The 21,774-nt window shown below is 38.6% G+C and overlaps 1 protein-coding gene across 1 annotated transcript in view; it reads left to right on the top strand.

Moving 5' to 3' along the window:
• The window catches only part of MAN1A2 (mannosidase alpha class 1A member 2), a 139,461-nt gene that overhangs the window by 50,773 nt on the left and 66,914 nt on the right, over nt 1–21,774 (top strand). Inside the window, exon 6 of the mRNA XM_084757200.1 lies at nt 9,378–9,472. Within this exon, the coding sequence (XP_084613326.1) occupies nt 9,378–9,472 (95 nt within the window). The remainder of the gene's footprint in view (nt 1–9,377; nt 9,473–21,774) is intronic.

The raw sequence follows: 21,774 nt of genomic DNA, 5'->3' as shown, positions 1-21,774 counted from the left end.
GTTAATGTTCCAGTTTATAGTTCATATGGCATGTAAAGAGAAGTCAGGCAGGAACTCAAGGCAGAGCCGAAGCAGAGGCCATGGAGGAACACTGCTTATTGGCTTGCTCTCTATGCTTTGCTTAGCTTGCTCTCTTCTGTACCCCGGACCACTTGCTTAGGGATGACACCACCCACAGAGGATGGGACAAGGCCTTCCAGACTTGCCCAAGGGTAATCTGATAGAGGTATCAATGAGAGGAAGAGGAAGAATACAGTTTATATTTCCCCCCCCAAGTTAGAGGTTATTATTTATCTGGAAGTACTGTTTTATGTGTCATTGATGTAATTGATTTTCTTATCAATAGCAATGAGAACCAAAATGTTGTGACATTTATGAGAGGTAAGCTTCAGCCTTGATTCTTCCATATTAGGCTTTCTGTAGAAAAGTTGAAACAAAATGTTGAAATTTTGGTTGCTGATGTCATGGATAAAAATAAATAGTTACCATATCTTTCCATTTTTATAAGATTGTAAGCCTCAAACTTAAGGAAGAAACAAGTGGAGGGAGCACATGTGGATTGGAATTCAGGGTTTGATTTCTTAACTGTGCAACCCACCCCCACCCCCAGTGGTCTTTACCAAGCTTTTTACCTTCTGCAGTTTGTTTCCTCATCTCTGGTAGTTGGCTTGAGAGCTGGGTCAGATTTGCTTGTGGGCAAGTGCATGTATAGTGCTGGAGGATACAGATGCTGCCTCTGTGAAGAGGTGAAGTTCAGAAGGCTTTATTTTGTCAGTGCCTTTGGAGGTGTCAGCCCATCTTAGCAGGAGGGCATGGCAGTGTGGAAAAGGGAGCACTGAAAGGGACTAAGCCAGGCTAAGTAGAGCACTCAAGTACGTGTGCCCTGAGACCTGCTTCCTCCGTAGGCCTGACTGTCTGCCCTTCACCACAAGTGTGTCAGCATATGTAGTCTGTTTATCAGACCAGGCCTTTTGCCATGTCTTTGTCTGTGGAAGCATGTCACGGCTGTGCACAGGAGTATGCACGTCTCTCAGTTTGTAGGTGTGTCTTAAGGCAGTCAGCTTGGCATCCTAACCAGCAGTTTGTGAGGGTAGGGAAGACTTTGACTTAGTTTTTAAAAAATAACATGAATTCTTACATACTGTCCATTCAGGGGTAAGGACATGCTTTTCTTTTCTCACTTTCTCATGCAATAGAATTGCATTAATGTATTTGTGATAATTTTGATTTGAAAAGTCTGACCAGACCTGTTTCTGTGGATCCAACAGTGAACCTGAGATGTGCTAAAAACAAATGCATCATAGAAAAATAATTTGAATTTGGTATTGTCTGATGTTGAATAATTGGGAAGTAGGCTCCTTTCGTCTGAGCCAGGGTGAAGTACAATTTATAATGTTATAAAGTACTTTTGTTGTCTTAGAGGTGTAGCTAGAATAGGACATGTTTTACATGCGTCCCATTTTCTGATGTAGGGAGACATGAGGATTACATGCTGTCCTAACAGTATTGCTCTTTCTTGCTGATTGGTTACTATCATAAATGTGAAGCATTATTTTTTCTCAGAAAAGGCTATTCTATTAAATATTCATAAGTTTGATGATTTATTATGTTTACTTGATACAGATATATGACATTTCTTTAACAAGGTTGTCTCTCTTCATTTTTTAATAGTATCAAAGTACTTTTCTAGCTAAGAACGCATAATTTATATGGAAAATGGTACCTGGAATCTGTCAGATAAAGTAGAGAAATTGTTAGGTGAAGTTTAAGACGCATTCACAGATAATAAAAACAAAAGAAATAACAGCAATACAATCTGTCTTTACTAAAACATAAATACACTGAATCAGTTTAGGGATATTTTCTTGGACAAATGATAGCTTTTAAACCTAAAGTACTGTTAAGTAAAGTCATGAATAAAGAAAAAGAATTGTTAAACATTAATATTTTCTGGTTTAAATATTAAATTATTTTAGAAAAAAATGATCTTACTCCAGAAATTGCTGTAATTTCTATTGAAAATTTGACATTTTTATTGTCTACAAGTGCCTGGTAAGTGGGCAGAGTATTCCACTAAACTTTCCTGACTGCCCTAGTTGCCTTCTGTTGCTGTGATAAATCCGTGACCACAGCAACTTGGGGAGGAGAGGGTTTACCTCACCTTACTGCTTATAGTCCATCAAGAGGGCAAGTTGGAGCAGGAGCTGGAGGCAGAATCTGAATAGAGGCTTTGAAGGAACACTGCTTGTTTCTTCTAAGTTGCTTAGCTACCTTTGTTACACAGTTAAGGCCCACTTGCCCAGGGTGGCACTGTTCTGCATGGACAAGGCCCTCCCGTGCCAATCATCATTAAGAAAATGTCCCACAAACTTGCTTACAAGACAATCTGATGGCGGTATTTTCTCAACAAGGGGTTCCCTCTTTCCAGAAGACTTTGGCTTTCATTAAGTTGACAAAACTAACTAGTACACTGACATAAATGTCTTTAAATATATTCTTCATTAGCTTTCTCTTCAATGTATTTGGTCATATATGCGTTTGTCACAGTCATGTATGCTTAAAAGTTTCAGTAGTAATGCTAGCTTATAGTTGATTATGTTTGTGGTTACTGATTTGGTGATTGAGAAGACAGAGCTTATAGCTGTTTGTTACAGGTAGAAGTTGGGGGTGAGATCTATCAGGAGAGGAGAGTGCTGCACATATCTCTGCTTGCTTGGCTAACTCCTAAAAGTAAGCATGCATAGAATAAACATCAAGATGTTGTCACTCTTGATCATGAACACAGCTGTTCCAGCTGTTGTCTGCTGTAACGAGAGGTGGCTCGATTTTGAGTTTAGTTATGTGCTTCAGAAGATATAGCAGTATTGGAACTCTCAGATAACATTTATAGTGATCAGGTTTCAGTTCAAAATTTCTAATGAATGAGAAAAATAAGGGAAAATATTATCCCTCCCTCCCTCCCTCCCTCTTTTTTGTGAATTTTGACCTGTCTCAGGTTACCCAGATTAATCAATAAAGATTTTATAGACATTTTTACAGCTAGGCTCAGTGACATCATGGAAAAAATTCTTAAGTTACTGAATAGATGAGACTCTTAGTAAGAAGTAAGTCTATGAAAAAGAACAACATTGAAAGTCTAGAAATGAGGAATATGGTATCCAAAAAATTTTACTGTTCACAGCTGTCATTGGAAATAATATCATAGATTTGAAGACAGAGCCAATATAAATTATTTAGCATGAAGAAAGATAATAAAATCAGAAAAACAAAGACAGGTGCTTCAGAAATTTGTGGGCTGTTTAAAAGTCTTATATTCGTATACTTTGGATGGAGATAGTTGAAAAACAACCATATTTTTTCTATATGTGGCGACAGACCTGAAGTTGAAGACATGTTTTCTTGGCATGGGTCTTGTTAGGGTTTATATTGGTCATGGTGTTTTATCTCCATGACCAAAACCAACTTGAGGAGGAAAGGGTTTATGTCAGCTTACAGTTGTAGCCTGTCATGAGGGAAGTCAGGGCAGGGACCTGCAGGCAGACACTGAAGCAGAGGTCTTGGAGGAAGGTTGCTTGCTCACTAGTTTGCTCCCCATTGCTTGCTCAGCCACCTTTCTTATATACCCCAGCACCATCCACAGTAGGCTGGGTCCTCTCACAGTAGTCCTTAATCAAGAAACCCGCAAGCCGGCGTGGTGGCACATGCCTTTAATCCCAGCACTCGGGAGGCAGAGGCAGGCGGATCGCTGTGAGTTCAAGGCCAGCCTGGTCTACAAAGCAAGTCCAGGACAGCCAAGGCTACACAGAGAGACCCTGTCTCGAAAAACCAAAAAAAAAAAAAAAGAAAGAAAGAAAGAAAGAAAGAAACCTGCAATAGACTTGCTTATTGCCTAATCTGGTGGAGACATTTTCTCAAGGTTCCCACTTCTCAAGTGATCCTGGCTCGTATCAGGTTGACAGAAAAACCTAAACTAGGGCATCATGACTAAGCACACTTAGTCATATCATAGTCACATAGCTAGAAACCAGAGATAAAAGTTTGAAAGCATTGAGGGGAAAAATGGAAAACTATAATTTAAATAACTGAAACCATGGAGGTTATTCTCATCTAAAACTTTAAAATATTTAAAGCAAAACCAAAAAACCAACTCAGAATATTCCATAACAGTGTTTAACTGTAGTGTATATCAGCTATGAAATAAGAAAATACACTTCATGTTAAAAAATTCCCACCAGAGATGATGAGGGATGCTTCATGACAAAGGATTAATCCATTAGAAGACGTAACAATTCCAACATTAAAGCAATAACTTACTCTATTTTTGGTACCTAATAATAGAGCTTCAAATGCATGAAACAAAAATGGATAGAATTAAAAGATTTCTTTTGAATGATTGAGGTAAAAAGCCAATTCTACAAGGACTGTTGGATTCTTCAATGGTTTTTGCAAATTGATAAGACAGAAAATTAGTAATGATGTATAAGTCCTTAGCAACAGTAACAGCTGTGTTAAGTAAGTTGATACTTTTAGAATATTCATTCAACAACTACAAAATGAATAGTATTTTCAAGTACACATGATTAGCATATGCTGGACAACAAAGCAAATTTCAATCAAATTTTAAAACGTTAAAGTACCCACTGCTTGGGTGTAGTAGCACAGTCTCCTTGTGGATCCCACGTCTGGAGAGAAGGAACTGCTTCAGACATGCACTCTGGCCACCGAACTTAGATCACTTCCCCCTGGCAAGATGGCCAAGCCAGGCTACAGAGGAAGAGGTTACAGCTAATACAGATGAGACTTGATAGGCTGAGGTCAGATATTAGGGGAAGAAGGCTCCTCTGTCTGAGTACTAAGGGAGGGAGGGAGGGTGGATGAGGGAGGGAGACGGTATTGGGAGGGAATGAAGGAGGGGGCTACAATCAGGATGTGAAGACTGCAGAACAAGCAGGTAACTTATATTGCTAATCTCACCATATGGGAATAGCCCTGAGACTGGCTGAAGTGTGAACGTCTAAGCATAGACAATGCTTCTTGTTGGCTACAGAACCCCTATGAATTACTATTAGACGCCATTCTTCATATGGCATGAATGAAGATTTACAGATGTCTTCTTTTCTTGCTCATACAAAGAGCAGAAATCCGGCCTTAATTGTTCCATGAATCACGCACACGTTTTATACACTTATAATTTTAGGACCGTGTAATGCTTGTGAGAAATTATATGCTTTCAGAACAAAAGAACCAGACACTGACATTGGATTAGACATGACAGGATACTGGACATTGACATCCTGTTTGGAGAAAGTGGTTGAAAAGAAAGAAGGGGGGATATAGAAATGTACAGAGAAGATAGAACAAAAAGTAAATTAGTGAATCTACTCCTCAACGTAATGCCTCAATTGTCACTCACAAGATAATTTTAATTTTGTATGGAGATGTAAAATAAATTCTAGATACAGTGGTATAGAGTTCAAATTTAAGATTATTCTTCACATATATTATATATATGTGTATATATTCTAATATGAGTTATTGTACCCATATAACTCAATTATAATACAGTGTTTACTTCTAATGCTTTGAAAGTCCTATCAAGCTGTTTAGGAGAAATAAGTTATACAAATTAAATGTTAGTAGATTAAGTCATAGTCATGTCAATTGCTAGTCTACTTTTGTCACAAGAATATACATCTTAGGTACAGCAGATAGATATGACTCTATAGATAGACAAGGTCTTCAAAAACCCCAGAGACTTGCAGAATATGGCATTTAAAAAGGTTTTTGTTATTTTAAAGATTCATTGACAATGAGACAGGTTAACTCCTGGCAACACCTAGCCAGCCTACCTCAAAGAAGATGATGAGCATCAAAGAACCTCCTTATGATGATGATTTCAAATGTGGCAAACTAGCCACTGGGAAAAGGTCCTCATTTCTACCACAGACAGAATTCTGCCTAAAAAAGGGGGGAGGGAGGGTGGTCAAGCTTGCGTGCAGGCAGAGTCAAAGGCCAAACTTTGCCAAGACAGGGTAAGCAAGGCCTCAAAAGTTCCTGCCTCACAAATATATCTGTCAGATATATTGGGCCAGAAGGCTGAATAATATGCTCCAACATTATAGATAATTTTGTGTGACTATTCAGGTAGAAAACTGTCTCTGTCATCTTCTCATTTGGAAAGCTACTAACCTGCACTCCCGGCATACTCAGATAATCAAGTTTACTCCTTCTCAAGTCTCTGAGGGAGTTGAAGGCCAGGTAGCTTAGCTTTACAATGAAGCTTAATTGTTTAGGGGTTAAGATGTGTTTAGGTCTAGATAGGTGTTCTAAGTTGATAATGACAGTATGTGATGGAGATTGATTTACATTCATAAATTTAGATGCACCAAGACAGTTAAATGGCTTCTCCAAGACTGTCAAATCCAAATAGCCAAAACACCAAGAATGTAACATTTATATAATTCCTGAATGTGTCACGGTTCTTCTTTCCATAGGTAATTTATTGTATATATGTGTAATAATGCAAATGTATATGTAAAAACGTAAAATAATTAAAAAAAAAAGTTTAAGTAGCTGTCCAGAGTTAAAACAGCTGTTTATATGTGGTAGCTCACTATAATCCTGGTTCTTCAGGAGGCTGGACTGCATAGTGAATTCCAGCCTGGGTTGAGGCTTTGGAAAAAATGCCTTGAGGTAATATACACATTAAATAAAGAATTGCAAAGGAAATGGAAAATGTTATAAAGTTGGCTCTAGGAAAGTATTAACAAAATTGAATAAAGCTTTTAAGGAAGTAATAAAAGATAGCTTATCGAAATAAGGGATGAATGCTATTTCTGTAGTTAGGCTATCATTGCAAACATCATGGATGCTGTTGGGAGCACAAAGGTCCTTGGGCTCATAGAGAGCACCGGGTACATCAGGAGTGTTAGACATGCAGGGCTGTCTTTTCTACCCAGAAGGCTGGGAATGAGGATGGTCAGCAGCCTGATGACCTGGTCATATCAAGCAGAGGTGGCTCATAGCCAAGATAACCTCTGTACTCTTTGTGTGACCAGGACCATACCAGGTCCTGTCCCAGGCCCTTAGAGATGTAGCCTGTCTCTGGAGTCCATCTTCATGGGAGGAGTGACATTTCATGGGAGAAGAGTTTCAATGTAATTACGCCTCCTTGTGCATGGGGATTGTATTACAGCCTACAGTAAATTGCCTTTAGAAGAGTGAACCAACACCAGCTAACTAAGTGTGTTGTATGGGGATTTCTTTCTTGCTTCACAGATGCTCATTACTTTCTGATACTGGTGTTTGCAGAGGCAACCTTTACACACACACACACACACACACACACACACACACACACACATTAAAAACGTAATAGTGGAATCTGCCAAACATTGTTTTTCAAAGATTTTAGCTAAAATGGACAAGCTCTCTGAAAAAGATCTGTCAGAATTGACTCCAAAAAGCAAAGAAAGCAAAAACAAAACAAAAAAACATGTGAATAACCTCATGTGCCGTATTTGAAGAGAGAATAAAAACTTTAAAATTAATTTCAAGGCAAATGGGTTTATTGATTAGTTTTATCAGATGTGGAAGGCAAAAAAATTCAGTCTGAGACATTTCTTTTAAAATTAGTAGTTCAGAAGTCATCTATGTACTAACGTATTTAATTTTCTACCCCATGGGCCGTAAATGATAGGGAGTGGTGCTAGCCACTCAGTCTTTTCATTTGGCCCCCACAGAAGTGTTTCTCTCAGTGGAGCAGGCTGGGCAGGCTTACCCCGGGACCTTTCTCTAGGGCTGGGTGCTTCTTCTTGTCATGTTTCTTCTTCTCCCCACCCCCTCCTCCTCCTTCTCCTTCCTCATTTTTTGTTCTATTTTGGTTTGCTTTTGGTTTTCCAAGACAGGGTTTCTCCGTGTAACCTTGGCTGTCATGGACTTGCTTTGTAGACCAAGCTGGCCTCAAACTCAGAGAGATTCACCTGGCTCTGCCTCCCTGAGTGCTGGGATTACAGGCGTGCACCACCACGTCCTGTTTCCTTCTTCATTTTAGTTAGTGTTTATTAATTGTACAGTGTAGCAGCTTCCATCCTGCCATTTTGTACATGTGTATTATGCACTTTGATCATACTGATGCTCACCCCGTTACCCTTCTGTCCCCATCCGCAGTAGTTTTCTGCCCACTTTCCCAATAGTAGTCCTTTGCTCTTCTCAGACAGTCCTTCTGCTTTCATGGTGTAGTTTTGAATTGTGATTCCACATTTGTCTTTTTGAGTCTGGCTTACTTTGTTTAATATGAAGATGACCCAGTTCCATTTCCCTACAAGTGGCAATTTTTATATGTATATATCCACTTAATTAGGTATATATACCATTTATCCTTGACTCGTTCGTCTTGGCATATTATATAACTTGGCTATTGTCTTTCAGAAATCAAGGAAAGAAATTCTTTAGATGCCTTCAAGTTTTTGAGATACCCAGTTATGTTGTCTTAAAATTTTACTTTTTAAATTTTGTTTTCTAGTATTATGTAACAAGAATCACTCACCTACTCCCCCCCCCCCCAAAAAAAGAAAAAGCAAACAGAAACTTTTATAGGCACCCAAGGGCATTTATCTGGCTGAATTACAGCTTTTTGTTGTTAAGTATTTGAAACAAGCTTGCATGTTGATGAAGACTCTATAGCCTCATTGTATTCTCTTAGATTTTTTCTCATTTTTTTTGTGTGTGTGCATGTGTGTGGGTACATGTGTGAATGAGTGCCTGTGGAAGCCTGAGTTTTCTTGTGTGTTCATGTGTGTGCAAGTACACATGGAGACCTGAGGTTTATGTGGGCTGTCATCACGGATTGCTCTTCCAGTCACACCCAGAGCTGGCTGACATGGCTAGTGTTGCCTTTGTTAGCTAGCTTGCTCTGGGGGTCGCTTGTCTTCAGCTTCAGTTTCTGGACTTAAGGTGGCCTGCCACGCCCACCTGGCACTTATATGGGGTCTTGGCGGTTTGAATGCAAGTCTTGGTATTTTTCATGGCAAATGCTTTAGCTGTTGATGCATCTTCCCAGGCCTCTCTTAGTTTTTTTGTTTTGTTTTGTTTTATGGCAAAGTAAAAATACAAATGATCACACAAACACCAAAACTATGTCCTTCATTTGTAATTATGTGTACATTGAGGATTTTGCATACTAGGAGCGCTTCCTCAGTATATCCTTTGCAGATAGCCACTCCGGTTACTGCATACTCCAGTAAGAGTAACATGCACCCATTTCCCACAAGGATTCTGTATAACTTGTACATTGTGGTATGCGTACTGTAAAAGCTCGCAATAAGCAATACTCACCTGTAAGTTATAATTTATGGTTATTCATGTTTTTGCCTCAGATATTCAAGACAAAAGCAGTGCAGTTGGCTGAGAAACTCCTTCCTGCCTTTAATACACCTACTGGGATTCCCTGGGCAATGGTAAATCTGAAAAGGTAAGCTCTATTTTATTTGATATTTATGCTCCAGATTAGTTAACTGAATTTTGACATTTTTATTGATGGAGATTTCCAGTTGTCTACTTCCATTATGTTTTTCTCGACTTCTTTTCTCTGGGTATGTGGAGAAGAAAATCAAAACCTTCCCTTGTTTTTGAGCCATGTCCTTTCCTTTGAGACAGGTAGCCTGCCTGAACTTCATTCCAGTTGCTAGTACTTGTCTCCAGTTAAAGACTCTCCGATCTTGAATGCCATCCTCAGGATAAGGAACACATAATTCTGATACAGAGGCTCATTGTAATGTCTAGAATCAAGGCTGAGCATGAATGATTAAAATAATTATTTTTGTCATCTATTTCATTAGAAAACACTGATATTTTTTCTTGGAAATGGATGAAATACTTTTTTGTATTACTTTATGTAAGTCATATAAAAGCATAAATAATCTCAGTATTTTAATTTGAATTTAAATCATTGAAATTTTAGCTGTTCATATTTTCTTTAGGTAGTATTTATTACTCATCTTGGTGCTTGCATTTATAAATCACATGAAAATGTGACTTGGTCTCCTTGCACTCAGGCACCTTAGAACATTTTGAGTGCGTTTCTTTTTCTGTAGGTGTGAATCTGTGACACTTGGGATTGTATGCCTTGTTGTTCCTGTAGTTGTCAGCGTGTTCTCCTCGTCCGGCTGTCCTCCTGCGTTGCCGACAGTTCCCTTTGCTGTGTGTTAGCATTAACGTAGTTCCTGATGGTTCTCCTGCCTTGTCCTTCTCCTCCTTGACTGCCTTGAGTTGACAGAGTACAGTTTAGGACTTAAGTTCATTATTACTGTTTTTATTCACCTTATTATTTTTATAAAACAACTGCTATGGGCATCTCACACAATTGTCCTTTAGTGAGCTTAGTCTTGACTCTGTACTGCTTTGTGTAAAAGACAGAGGCATTGTAACCACATCTGTCCACTTTGCCTCCTTCCCATCATTTACACGTATGTTGGAATAAATTACATCTAATGCATTTTAATCTCAAAATATATCTTTGAAATATTTACTTTAAACTGACATGTATTTCAGTGACATTAAGACACACAGCAGTGGTCTGTCTCCAGATGTTTATTATATCCATTTAAAAATATTTTGTGTGTGTGTGTGCGTGTGTGTGTGTATGTCTGTGTGTTTGTGTGTGTTTGTTTGCACATGCACACACACATGAGTATTATGGGATACATATATATATATGGACAGAGGTCAGCTTGTGAGAATTTATTTTCTCCTTCTACCATGTGAGTTCAAGGACTCAAACTCGGGTGATCAGGATTGGTGAAAGGCACCTTTGCTCACTGAGCCATCTTTCCAGCCTTCATTTCTTTTCATTTTAATTTTTTAAAAGGTAAATTTTTATTTTCAATTCTGTGTGGTGGTGTGTGCATGTGAGCCATAAGAGCTTCCATGGGTCTGGATCACCTGGAGCTGCAGTAACAGGCAGTTGGGAGCCGTCGGTGTGGGTGCTGGGAACCCGCAAGGGCTCCTAACTGCTAAGCCATGCTGCTAGCCCTTGGCCTGCATTTCTTTTCGAAGATCTAAGGTTTAGTCTGTTGATGTTCCACTTCAGCTGGCTCAAAGAGCTTTATCTTACAGAGTTAGTCTCTTAGGATGGACTTTTTATAGATTTCCCTTGTGTAGGAAGCCTTTTGTTTTACATCCATTCTTTTCTCTTTCCCCCTTTTTGATTATTTTATTTTATTATGAGTAGGAGCGTTTTGCCTGCATGTATATCTGTGTATCACATGCATTCTCTGGTGCCCGAGGAGGTCAGAAGAGAACCGGAGTTAAAGGATGTTGTGGGCCGCTGTGCGGATGTGGGGAGCCGAACCTGGGTCTTCTGTAAGCGCAGCAAGGACTCCTAACCCTGAGCCAAGCTCCTAGCCCCATTCTGATTTTTGTTGTTTCTGTTTTGTTTTGTTTTTTGTTTTTTGAACACGGTTTCTCTGTGTATCCCTGGCTGTCCTGAAACTTCTCTGAGGACCAGGCTGGCCTTCAATTCAGACATCTTCCTGCTTTAGCCTCTCAAGTGCTAGGATTAAAGGCATGTGCCACCATTCTGAATTTTGAAATCAGGAAAGGCGTACGTTTTCACTGTGGCCAGCAGCAGGGAAAAGCATCAGCTTAGTGACTCACATCTGCCTCAGAAGTTACATAGAGAAACAGTGTGGGCAGGAATTGAGGCTTTGTATAGTAGGCTATCTTGGTTAGGGACATGGCTAGCTAATTACTGTCCTAAACATGGACTCCAGTCTTAGCGCTTAAAGTCTTCGAAAAAGTTTTTAAGAAATTAATAACTTAATATTCCATACAATGTATAGGTTTTACTACGGATCTTCACGCATTTGCTGCTCACTTCTCCCATTTCTCAGTGGCCTCACACACGCCACCCACGTTGCTGTGGAAGGGTTCCCTTCCACCCACTTCCGTTTTCATAGCACATCTAGTTCATTACCTTTTCCTTCCGTCCTTCCTTAAGATCTTGTTTTCTTCTTTCATTATCCCCTTTCTAATTTCAAAATCTACACACACAGTGTGTGTACACATATGAGTATGTACATACAAATGTAACTTTAAATGTAGGCTCTACAGATAACAGAGAATTTATCCCTCTGAGATTTGCTTATTTAATTTAATGTCATGATTTCCAGTTCCATCTACTCCCCAATATCATTTTGTTTCATTTACCTTTATGTCTAAATTAAATTGTATTGTGTACATGTACTACATTTTATTTATCCGTTCATTTCATGCTGGTCCCATTGCTTGAATTTGTGAGTAGTACCTCAGTGCACATGGACAAGCAAGTACCTCTGTGTGTATTGACTTAGAGAGTTCTTCAGGTATACACCCAAAAGTGGAGTAGCTTGATCATATGGTAGTTCTGTTTTTCACTTTAAAAATGTGTGTATGGGCCGGGCTGTGGTGGCGCACGCCTTTAATCCCAGCACTCGGGAGGCAGAGGCAGGCGGATTGCTGTGAGTTCGAGGCCAGCCTGGTCTACAAAGTGAGTCCAGGACAGCTAAGGCTACATAGAGAAACCCTGTCTCGAAAAACCTCAAAAAAATGTGTGTATGTATTTGGGGTAAGGTACAAGGGTGTATACATGTGTACACATGGTGTGCAGGCCCAGTTACCCTAAGATGTCGTTCTTGTGGAACATTTACCTTATTGAGACAGCATCTCTCACTGGATTGAGGTTCTGTGACTACTAGACTGGCTAGCCAGTAAGCCTCAGGGATCCACTGGCCTCTGTTCTCCCCGCACTGGAATTACAGACACTGCCAGTGTACCTAGGTTTTGTTTTACATGATTCTGGGCATTAAACCCAGATCCTCATGGCATCATGGCATGTGCTTTAGTATTCCCAGCCCCCCTCTTAGCTTTTTGAGGAACTTCTGCACTTATTTCCATAGCATCTACTCAAGTTTGTGTTGTCTTGTTCTTTTCTTCCCCCCCCCCCCCCATACAATACCCATTCTAACTAGAGGAAGATGTAATCTCGAAGTCTTTTCAATTTCCCTGATTGCTAAGGATTCTGAATATTTCTTCCAAGTATTTATTGAACTTTTGCTACTCTTTTGAGAGCTGTTGAAAATTGACTTAATTATTAGCCCATTTATTGATTGGATGAATCTCCCCTTTGGTGTGTTATTTTTGTGATTCTTTGTATATTCTACTATTAATTCCCTGTCTGCTGTGTAGTTGGAAAATAGTTTTTTTTCCACTCTGTAGGTTATCTGTTCATTCTGGTGACTTTCTTTTGCTATGATGAAGAAGCCTTTGAATTTCATGTAATCTCATTTGTCAATTCTTGGGATTATTTTCTATGCCATTGAAGTCACTGCCCATATCCTGGAGTGCTTTACTTCTGTTTGCCTCTGGTGACGTTGGTCCATTTTGGAATGACTTTTGCACAGAAAGACAGGGATCTAATCTCATTGTTTTGCATGCTACAAGAAATTTTTCTAGCATCGTTTAAGAGGTTATCCTTCCCCACGTTCATACCTTTGATACCTTTGCCAAAATCAGGTGGCGGTAGCTGTGTGGGTTTGTATCTGGTCCTCAGGTCCTTTGGTTTACATGTCTGTGTTTGTGCCAGCACTGTGCTATTCTGTTACTAAGTCTTTGTGATAGAACTTGAGGTCAGATTTTGGTATCTTCGTGATTTCTGTCTCAAGAACACTGTGGCTACATAGAGTCTTTAGTGCTTTCATATAAACATTAGGATTTTTTTTTTTAGTTCTTTGTAGAATGTAATTGAGATTTTAATGGGGAATATGTTGAGTATGTAGATAGCAGTAAGAAATATATGTATTTTACAAAGTCAATTCTGCCAATCTCCCTCCTGATGTTGTCTTCAGTTTTTTCCTGAGTATCTTAAAGTTTGGATTATAGATGTCTGTCACCCTCTTGCTTGGATTAATCCTGGATTATTTCTGAAAGTGTTATAGATGAGAATTTTCTTTCTTTTCCCTCTTTTTTTATTATAATTTATTCGGATTACATCCCCATTGGTATCCCCTCAGTTGTATCTTTCCATGCTCACCCTCCTTCCCTCTTTTGCCCTTTTTTCCTTCCTTAGACCTCTGACAAAAGGGATTTTTTAATGTTTAAAGCAAATTTATTATTATATTAAAAAGTTACTAACTTTTGTGTGTTTATTTTGCATCCCGCTACTTTGCTGAAAGTATTTATCAGTTTTAAATATTGGTGGAATCTTTACAGTCTTTTAAATTTAGGACCATGTTGTATATAAACAGGGCTAATCTGACTTTTTCCTTTCCTATTTGTGTCCCTTTGGTTTCTTTTTCCTGATGCATTGCTTAATACTTTGAGTAGTATATTGAAGTTGGCACCTGTATTTTCCAAATTTCACAGGAAATGCTCCCAATTTTCCTGCATTTAGTATAGTGTCTGTATATCATCTTTATTTTGTTGAGATATGTTCCTTCTATTCCTGGTATCTTTATGGCTTTTGTTTTGAAGGGATTGTGAATGTTGTTAAAGGCCTTTCTGCATCGGTTTCTGTCCTCAAGTTTATTTATATGTTGTTACATTTGTTGACTTGCATATGTTTAACCAACTTTGCATCACTGAAATGACACTAATTTATTGGTGATCTTCCTAATATATTCTTAAGTTTGATTAGCAAGAAACTTCTTTAGGATATTTGCCTATATTCGTCAGGGAAATAAATGTATAGTTTTCTTTTTTGTTGTTGTTCTTACCCAGTTTTGTTAGTGGGATGATACTGGCTTCCTAGGGTGCTGTTTTATGAACAGTTTGAGAAACATTGTTGTTAGCTGTTCTTTAAAAGTTCGGTGGAATTGGGCATTGAATCCATCTAGTACTTTTCTTTATTGTGTCTTCAGTCCCAATGGTTATTATGAGTCTGCTTAGAATGTTTATATCTTCTTGCTATAATTTTGGTAAGTGTCTAAGAATTAAGTATTCTTTACAGATATTGTACTTATTTTATGTTACAGATTTTCAAAGTATTCCATTTTTTTCTTTTATTTGGATTTCACTAGAGTTTGTCGTAACTCTTTTATTTAGTTCCTGTATTTATTAAATTGAGTCTTCTCCCTGCTTGGGTTAGTTTGTCTAGTTGATTGTTTCAAAGAACTAGCTTTTTGGTTGATTCTGTGTATCTTTCTTTCAATTATTTTATTAATTTGTCTTGATCTATATTATTTCTTACCATCTGATTTTGGATTTCTCTCTCTCTCTCTCTCTCTCTCTCTCTCTCTCTCTCTCTCTCTGTCTCTCTCTCTCTGTCTCTCTCTCTCTCTCTGTGTGTGTGTAGCCTTGAGTTGTATCCTTAGATTATTTGGGCCTTTTCTGATTTATTTTTATTTTCTGTGTGTTTTTGTTTTTGTTTTTAATGTTATATACTCATATATCTAAACTTCCTTTTTAGAACAGTGTTCACTGTATCCCAAACTTTTTAGTAAATTGTACATCAATTTTCATTTGGGTCTAGAAATTTAAAGAATTTCTCCATGCCTTCTACAATGACTCACTGATCACTCAAGAGTGTCCTGTTTAGTTGCTATATAGTGTGTGATTTCTTAATTTTTCTAGCTATTAATTCTTAGTTTTATTGAGCTGTTATCTGATAAGATACAAAAGAATATTTTGGCTCTTTTTGTTTAGTCTGCAAGCATTACTGGTAAGTTGAGGCCACTACTTTTAGGGTTACTGAGAGGGATTCACGAGTTTCTGTAATTTTGTTGTTCTTACATGAACAAGAATAATAATAATATTTGCTTGTTTACTGTTTCTTCCTAACTCTCCTTTGTTCAGCTACTCTTTTTCTCATGGAATTTATTTTTTTCTGGTGCTCTCGGGATTAAGGCTGGCTTTCTTCTTCCTCTGTGTATAGTATTCCTTTAGTATTTTCTTCAGTGCTGGCCTAGTGGTCATGACCCACCTTAGTTTATGCTTCTCTTGAAATGTTCTTGTTTCCCTATCAAATTTAGCATGACTTCGGATATAGTTTGGTTAACTAATATTAACCTTATGTGCTCTAAATATAGCCCATGTTTTCTGGTTATTAGGGTTGCTGATAAAAGAGATGATGTTATTCTGATGTACTTGCCCTTTGTACATGTATTAGCTGTTTTTTTTCTTTATTAATTTATTCTTGTTACATCTCAATGGTTATCCCATCCCTTGTATCCTCCCATTCTTCCCTCCCTTCCATTTTCCCCTTATTCCCCTCCTCTATGACTGTTCCTGAGGGGGATTACCTCCCCCTGTATATGTTCATAGGGTGTATTAACTGTTTTTAATTACAATTTTAATTTTCTTCTTTATTTTGTAGTTTTGACACATTTTTAAAAGACTACTTATGTAATTTATGTATATGTGTGCTCTATTTGCATGTGTGCCTGCATGATAGAAGGGGACACCAGATGCCATTATAGATGGTTTTGAACCATCACATGGTTGCTGGGAATTGAACTCAGGACCTTTGGACTAGCAGACAGTGCTTTTAGCTGCTGAGCTTTCCCTCCAACCTCTAGTTACACAGTCTTGAGTATAATATGCAATGGAGAAGGTCTCTGGTCATTTCTTTTTGGGGGCATCTAAATGTCTCTTATGTTTAGAGTCTTTTTCCCCCTCCTAGATTTGGGAAATATTCTGCTATGTGGTTTTAAACACGGAGTGAGGGAGTGCCATTTCAGCTTCTGGGCTATTGACATGTGGATTATACTTTTAGAGTGTTTGTACTGGGCGTGTGTCTTCCACCAGACTGATCTCCACCTTGGTCGGCTTCCCTCTTTGCATAACAGCGCCCTCTCCTGGTCACACTTAGCACTGCTGTCTGTGTGCTGTTAGATTCTTTCATAATTGCATTTTCCCAGAGGGTACTATCTGGGTGGCTGTTTTAGCTGGGATAGCACTAAAGTGCGCTAATAGTGTGGCAAGCCACAGCACTGATGTGGTAAATGTGATGAATGTCTTGCTGGAAGGGCTGCAGCCATGGCTGTCTCATAAGTAGTAGGTACGTGACCGCGTACAGGATGTTTTCTGTCGTTGAGGTCGGCTGTAGATCGTCTTTGCTTGTGTGTTTATTTACCTGTCTGAGTTGAGCTTCTTGCCCCGGCACCTTTTGATTTGTCATTGTGTGACAGTCTTGCTTTCTGCACCTGCCTCCCTGGTCCTCCCGTTATTCAGAGGCTGTGGTAGGCCAAATTGAGACATTTTTGACCTTGGCTGTTCTCTGATATGATACCTGCAGGGTAGCTTGATTTTTAAACAACAGTGTTTCTGAAGATGGTGCACTGTACTACCCTTTGGTCAAAATGGAATTTGTCTTCACTGCCGAGTCACCTCCTGGAAGAGTTACTGTCTCACCCAAACCTGACTGTGTGGGGTGAGAAGGGTGCGGGCTTGGCTTTAGGCTAGACTGGCTGTCTCGGGTCTGCCTTACCTTTTGGAAGTGGCTTGTATTTTCCTCCACTTGCAGCAGCAGGGCTGAGCGGTTGCTTTGCTCCTTACCTGGCTGGTGCTTGTGTCTGCCGGCCTCACAACCTTTTGGGTGTCCTTTCGCTTAGCTGGTTGATTTCTGAAGCTCTTCCTTCCCCTCGATTTTTCTTTGGAATAGAATCTGCCTTCCTGCCTCCCGTTATTCAGACTGTCACACGCTCATGGAGGCGGCTTTGGAAATCTTTAAACGAATGTTCAAAGGCTGTTTCAGTTTATGTAAATTTTAAGTTTCTGTTTGCTTTCCTTTAAAAAGGTTACTTCTCTCTTGCTTGGCTTGCATTGTTTTTAAGTGAAAAATTGAGTTTTTATTGTGTATCCCTTGCTGATTTTCCCCTTCATATTTAATATTTAGGTTTTTAAATTGTGAAAAAATACTCCAATATCTTCTTTCCCTAATTCTTGATTTCCTTCTGAAATTCAAATTAATTGCACTTAAAAGCTGTTTTACAAGCCTCATAATTCTTTTTTGTTTGAAATTTATTTTCCCATCTGTCTTCATAGATTATCTCTCCTTTTATGTAGTTTCTGAATTTCATAGGCTCTCAAAAATATGTATAGTATTTATTTTCTCATTGAAAATATTGATAGGAAACATGGTAGATGCTTTTAATTATTTAATCTAGGAACTGAAAGACCCCAATTGTTACACAGTGCGTGAAAGTTGTACAATCTTTATTAAACCAACAATTTCCCCTATTTTATTTGTATGTATTTACTTTTTTAGTAGAAATATATTTTTCACACAATATTTTATGATTACGTATTCACTCCCCATTCCTCCCAGTTCCTCCCCATATCTTGTTCCATCTGGATTCGCCCCCTTCCTGTATCTCCTTAGAAACCAAACAAGCATCTAAGGGATAGTAAATAAAATATAATAAGAAAAAACAAATTGGAACAGGACAAGACAACCAAACAAAAAAAGAGCCAAAGGCGTAGGAGGAACACAAGAAATGCGTGTAGTTGAGAGACATACACATTTGCACACACAGAGATACTATAAAAACAACAATGGAAGCCACACTGTATGCGTGAAGACCTGTAAGGTTAAAGATGCCCTGGCCTAACATTATGAGACAAAGGACTTCCAAAGATGAAATTGAATTTTTTTAATGCTGGCCATCTACTGCTGGGCAAACCCTTAAGAGTGGTTTGTTTGTCTGCGGATCTCTTTATTTGTTCATATCTGCTGTGGGGAAAGCTGCTCTGCTGGCGGCTGAGCAGGGCTTGGGTCTGTGAGAACAGCAGAATGCCTTTAGTCGTCATTTTATCGCTGTGTTTCTTTAGCAGAACAGTAGTGTTTGGTTTTCTCCTGGGTCCCTAGCCTATCTAGTCTCAGGTTTTTGGTTCCTCAGATAGCATTGGGTATGGATTCTGTCTTACGGAGTGGGGCCTAGTTCACATTAAATACTGGTAGGCTACTTCTGCAAGCTTTGTACCACTACTGTACCCGTGTGTCTGTAGACATGTTATCATTATGGATCAGAGTTTGTAGCTGGGTGGTTGTATTTACCTTTCTTCTCTGGTGGTGTTTAGGGTACCTTCCAGTACTGTGTAAACTAGTTCATACGGATAACGGCACTAAATAGGCACCATTAGCTTCTTCATGTTCAGTGAGTTGTGTAGGTGTTGTCTTCAGCAACAGGATTGGGCCTTCCTTTCAGTTTGTGGAGAGCCACTTTCACAATAGCCTGGGTTGCTTAGGAGGTTCCCATGGATCCCTTTGCCCAAGAACTCATAAGATGTAATCCATTTCTGGTACTGGAAGCTTATTTGGTGACAAGAGATGTCTAGTTGGGGTTTGTCTCCCCTATGATTTAGCGATTTCATTTAGATTACTTACACACACACACACACACACACACACACACACACACACACACACACACACATCTACTATATTAGATTTCCCTTTGATCCCATAAAATGGCCCTTAGTTTTAGCTGTCCCTCATGGTAGTCCCTTCCTCTCTCATCTCTCCCTCCCTTTGTTTGATTCTTCCTTTCAGTGCTGTCTCCCCCCCCCCAACCCCTCCATAGCTGTCTATTCTATGTGCCTTTCCTCAGTAGATCCATCTCTCCTGTCTGGTCCTGTGTTCTCTCTAACTTCTGTGGTTATATGATTTTTAACGTGTTTATCTTTGACTTGAATGCTAACAACCACATATAAACAAACCACACACACACACACTTGTTTTTCTGGGTCTAGTTACACAAAAATTCTTAAGTATGATTTGTTTTTTCTAGTTGCATTTACTTATGAATTTCATGATTTCACTTTTTAAAAAAACAACTGAATAATCTTCCACCAGCATAAGTGTACCACATTTTCTTTACCTGTTCATCCACTGACAGTCATATAGGTTTTAAATTTCTGGCTAATTATGAATACAACAGCAATGAACATGGGTGAGAAGAAACTGCCTCTGTGGTGTCTTTCAGGTATATGTTCAAGAGTTGTATAGCTTGAGATAGATTGATTCTCATCTTCTTGAGGAATCACCACACTGATTTCCATATTGCCTGTACAAGTTTGCACTCCCGCCAGCAGTGGATGAGCATTACCCTTCCATCCTCACCAGCATGAGCTGTCATTTGTTGTACTGATCTTGGCCATTCTGATAGGTATAAGATGAAATCTCAAAGTAGTTTTGATTTGCGTTTCCCTCATAACTAAGGATGTTGAACTCTATCTATCTATCTATCTATCCATCCATCCATCCATCCATCCATCCATCCATCCAAGACAGAGTTTCTTTATGTATATAGCCCAGGCTGTCCTGGAATTTGCTCTATAGATGATACTAGACTTGAACTCACAGAGATTCATCTGCCTCCCAAGTGCTGGGATTAAAAGCATGCATCACCCTGCCTGCCTTAAACATTTACTTAAGTGCTGTTAGTAACTTGAAATTTCTCTTTTGAAAATTCTCTGTACCCTATTTTTTAATTGGGTTGTTTGTTAGTGTCCAATATTTTTGAGTCATTCATTCATATATATATGTATATATATATGTATATATATATATGTTGGATATTAATCCTCTATTGAATGTGTAGTTGGCAAAACTCTTCTCCCATTCTGTAGGCTGCTACTTTGTCTGAATGATGATGTCCCTTGCCCTATAGAGGCTTTTCAGTCTCATGAGGTTGCATTTATTACTTGTTATTTTTGGTGCTTGTGGCATTCGTGTTCTGTTCAGAAGTCATTTCCTGTGACAATGAGTTCAGGACTATTCCCCACTTTCTTTTCTATGAGCTTCGCTGTTTCTGGCCTTTTGTTGATGTCATCGATACACTTGAAGTTGAATTTTCTGCAGGATGACAAGTATGGCTCTAATTGCATTCTTCTACAAGCAGCCATTTAGTTTGACTAGCATCGTTTGTCGAAGGTGCTGTATTCTGGATTTTTTCTTTATTTATTTTTAATTGTTAATTTTAAATTTTATTAATTTATTCAGATTACAACTAAATTGTTATCCCATCACTTGTATCCTTCCATTCCTCCCTCTCTTCCGCTTTCACCCTATTCCCCCCTCCTAGGTCTATGACCGAGGGGGACCTCCTCCCCCTTATATAGTCATAGGCTTTCAAGTCTCATCTTGGTAGCCTGCTTATTCTTACTTTGCGTGTCTTCAGGCCTCCCCACCCAGAGGAAGTGGTCAAATATGGAGCACCAGAGTTCATATCAGAGTCAGTCCCTATTGTCCTGGCTTTTTTATTAAAAAAGAAAATCAAGTTTCCATGTGTTTACACTTATTTCTATGTCTTCAATTCTGTTGATCAGTGTATCTGCTAAACCAACAATTCAATGAAATGTTAGAAACACCTCATTATAATCAACAACAAGATATTATTTAGCATTTTCCTGCAAGTATTAGCAAGAATAACAATATGAACAAAGAATAAAAAATAATGGATTATAGGCAAAATTATAATTAATTTCATATCATATGACCACCTCATTTAAAGATGATTTACAAATACAGTTATTTAAAAGATAACTAGTTAAGAGGTAAGAAACAAGCTTGTCTCTGTAGAGTGATTGCTGGAAGAGTCATGGAAGGTATGACAATAAACCTTATAGCCAGTTTCAAACCATAACTGCACCATCAAGAAGGCATTCCCAGCATGTCACAAGGATATTGAACATATTTTAAATAATGAAAATGAAACTTGGTTATTAACAACAGTATCTTTATTGCCCAGAATCCAAATAAAAATTACTAGACAAGAGAATGTTACCATAATTGGAAGT

Source organism: Acomys minous, assembly GCF_964271855.1.
Source record: "Acomys minous genome assembly, chromosome: 14".
Classification (NCBI taxonomy): Eukaryota; Metazoa; Chordata; class Mammalia; order Rodentia; family Muridae; genus Acomys; species Acomys minous.
The sequence above is the reverse complement of the archived record's forward strand: the minus strand, read 5'-3'. Positions and strand labels throughout refer to the sequence as shown.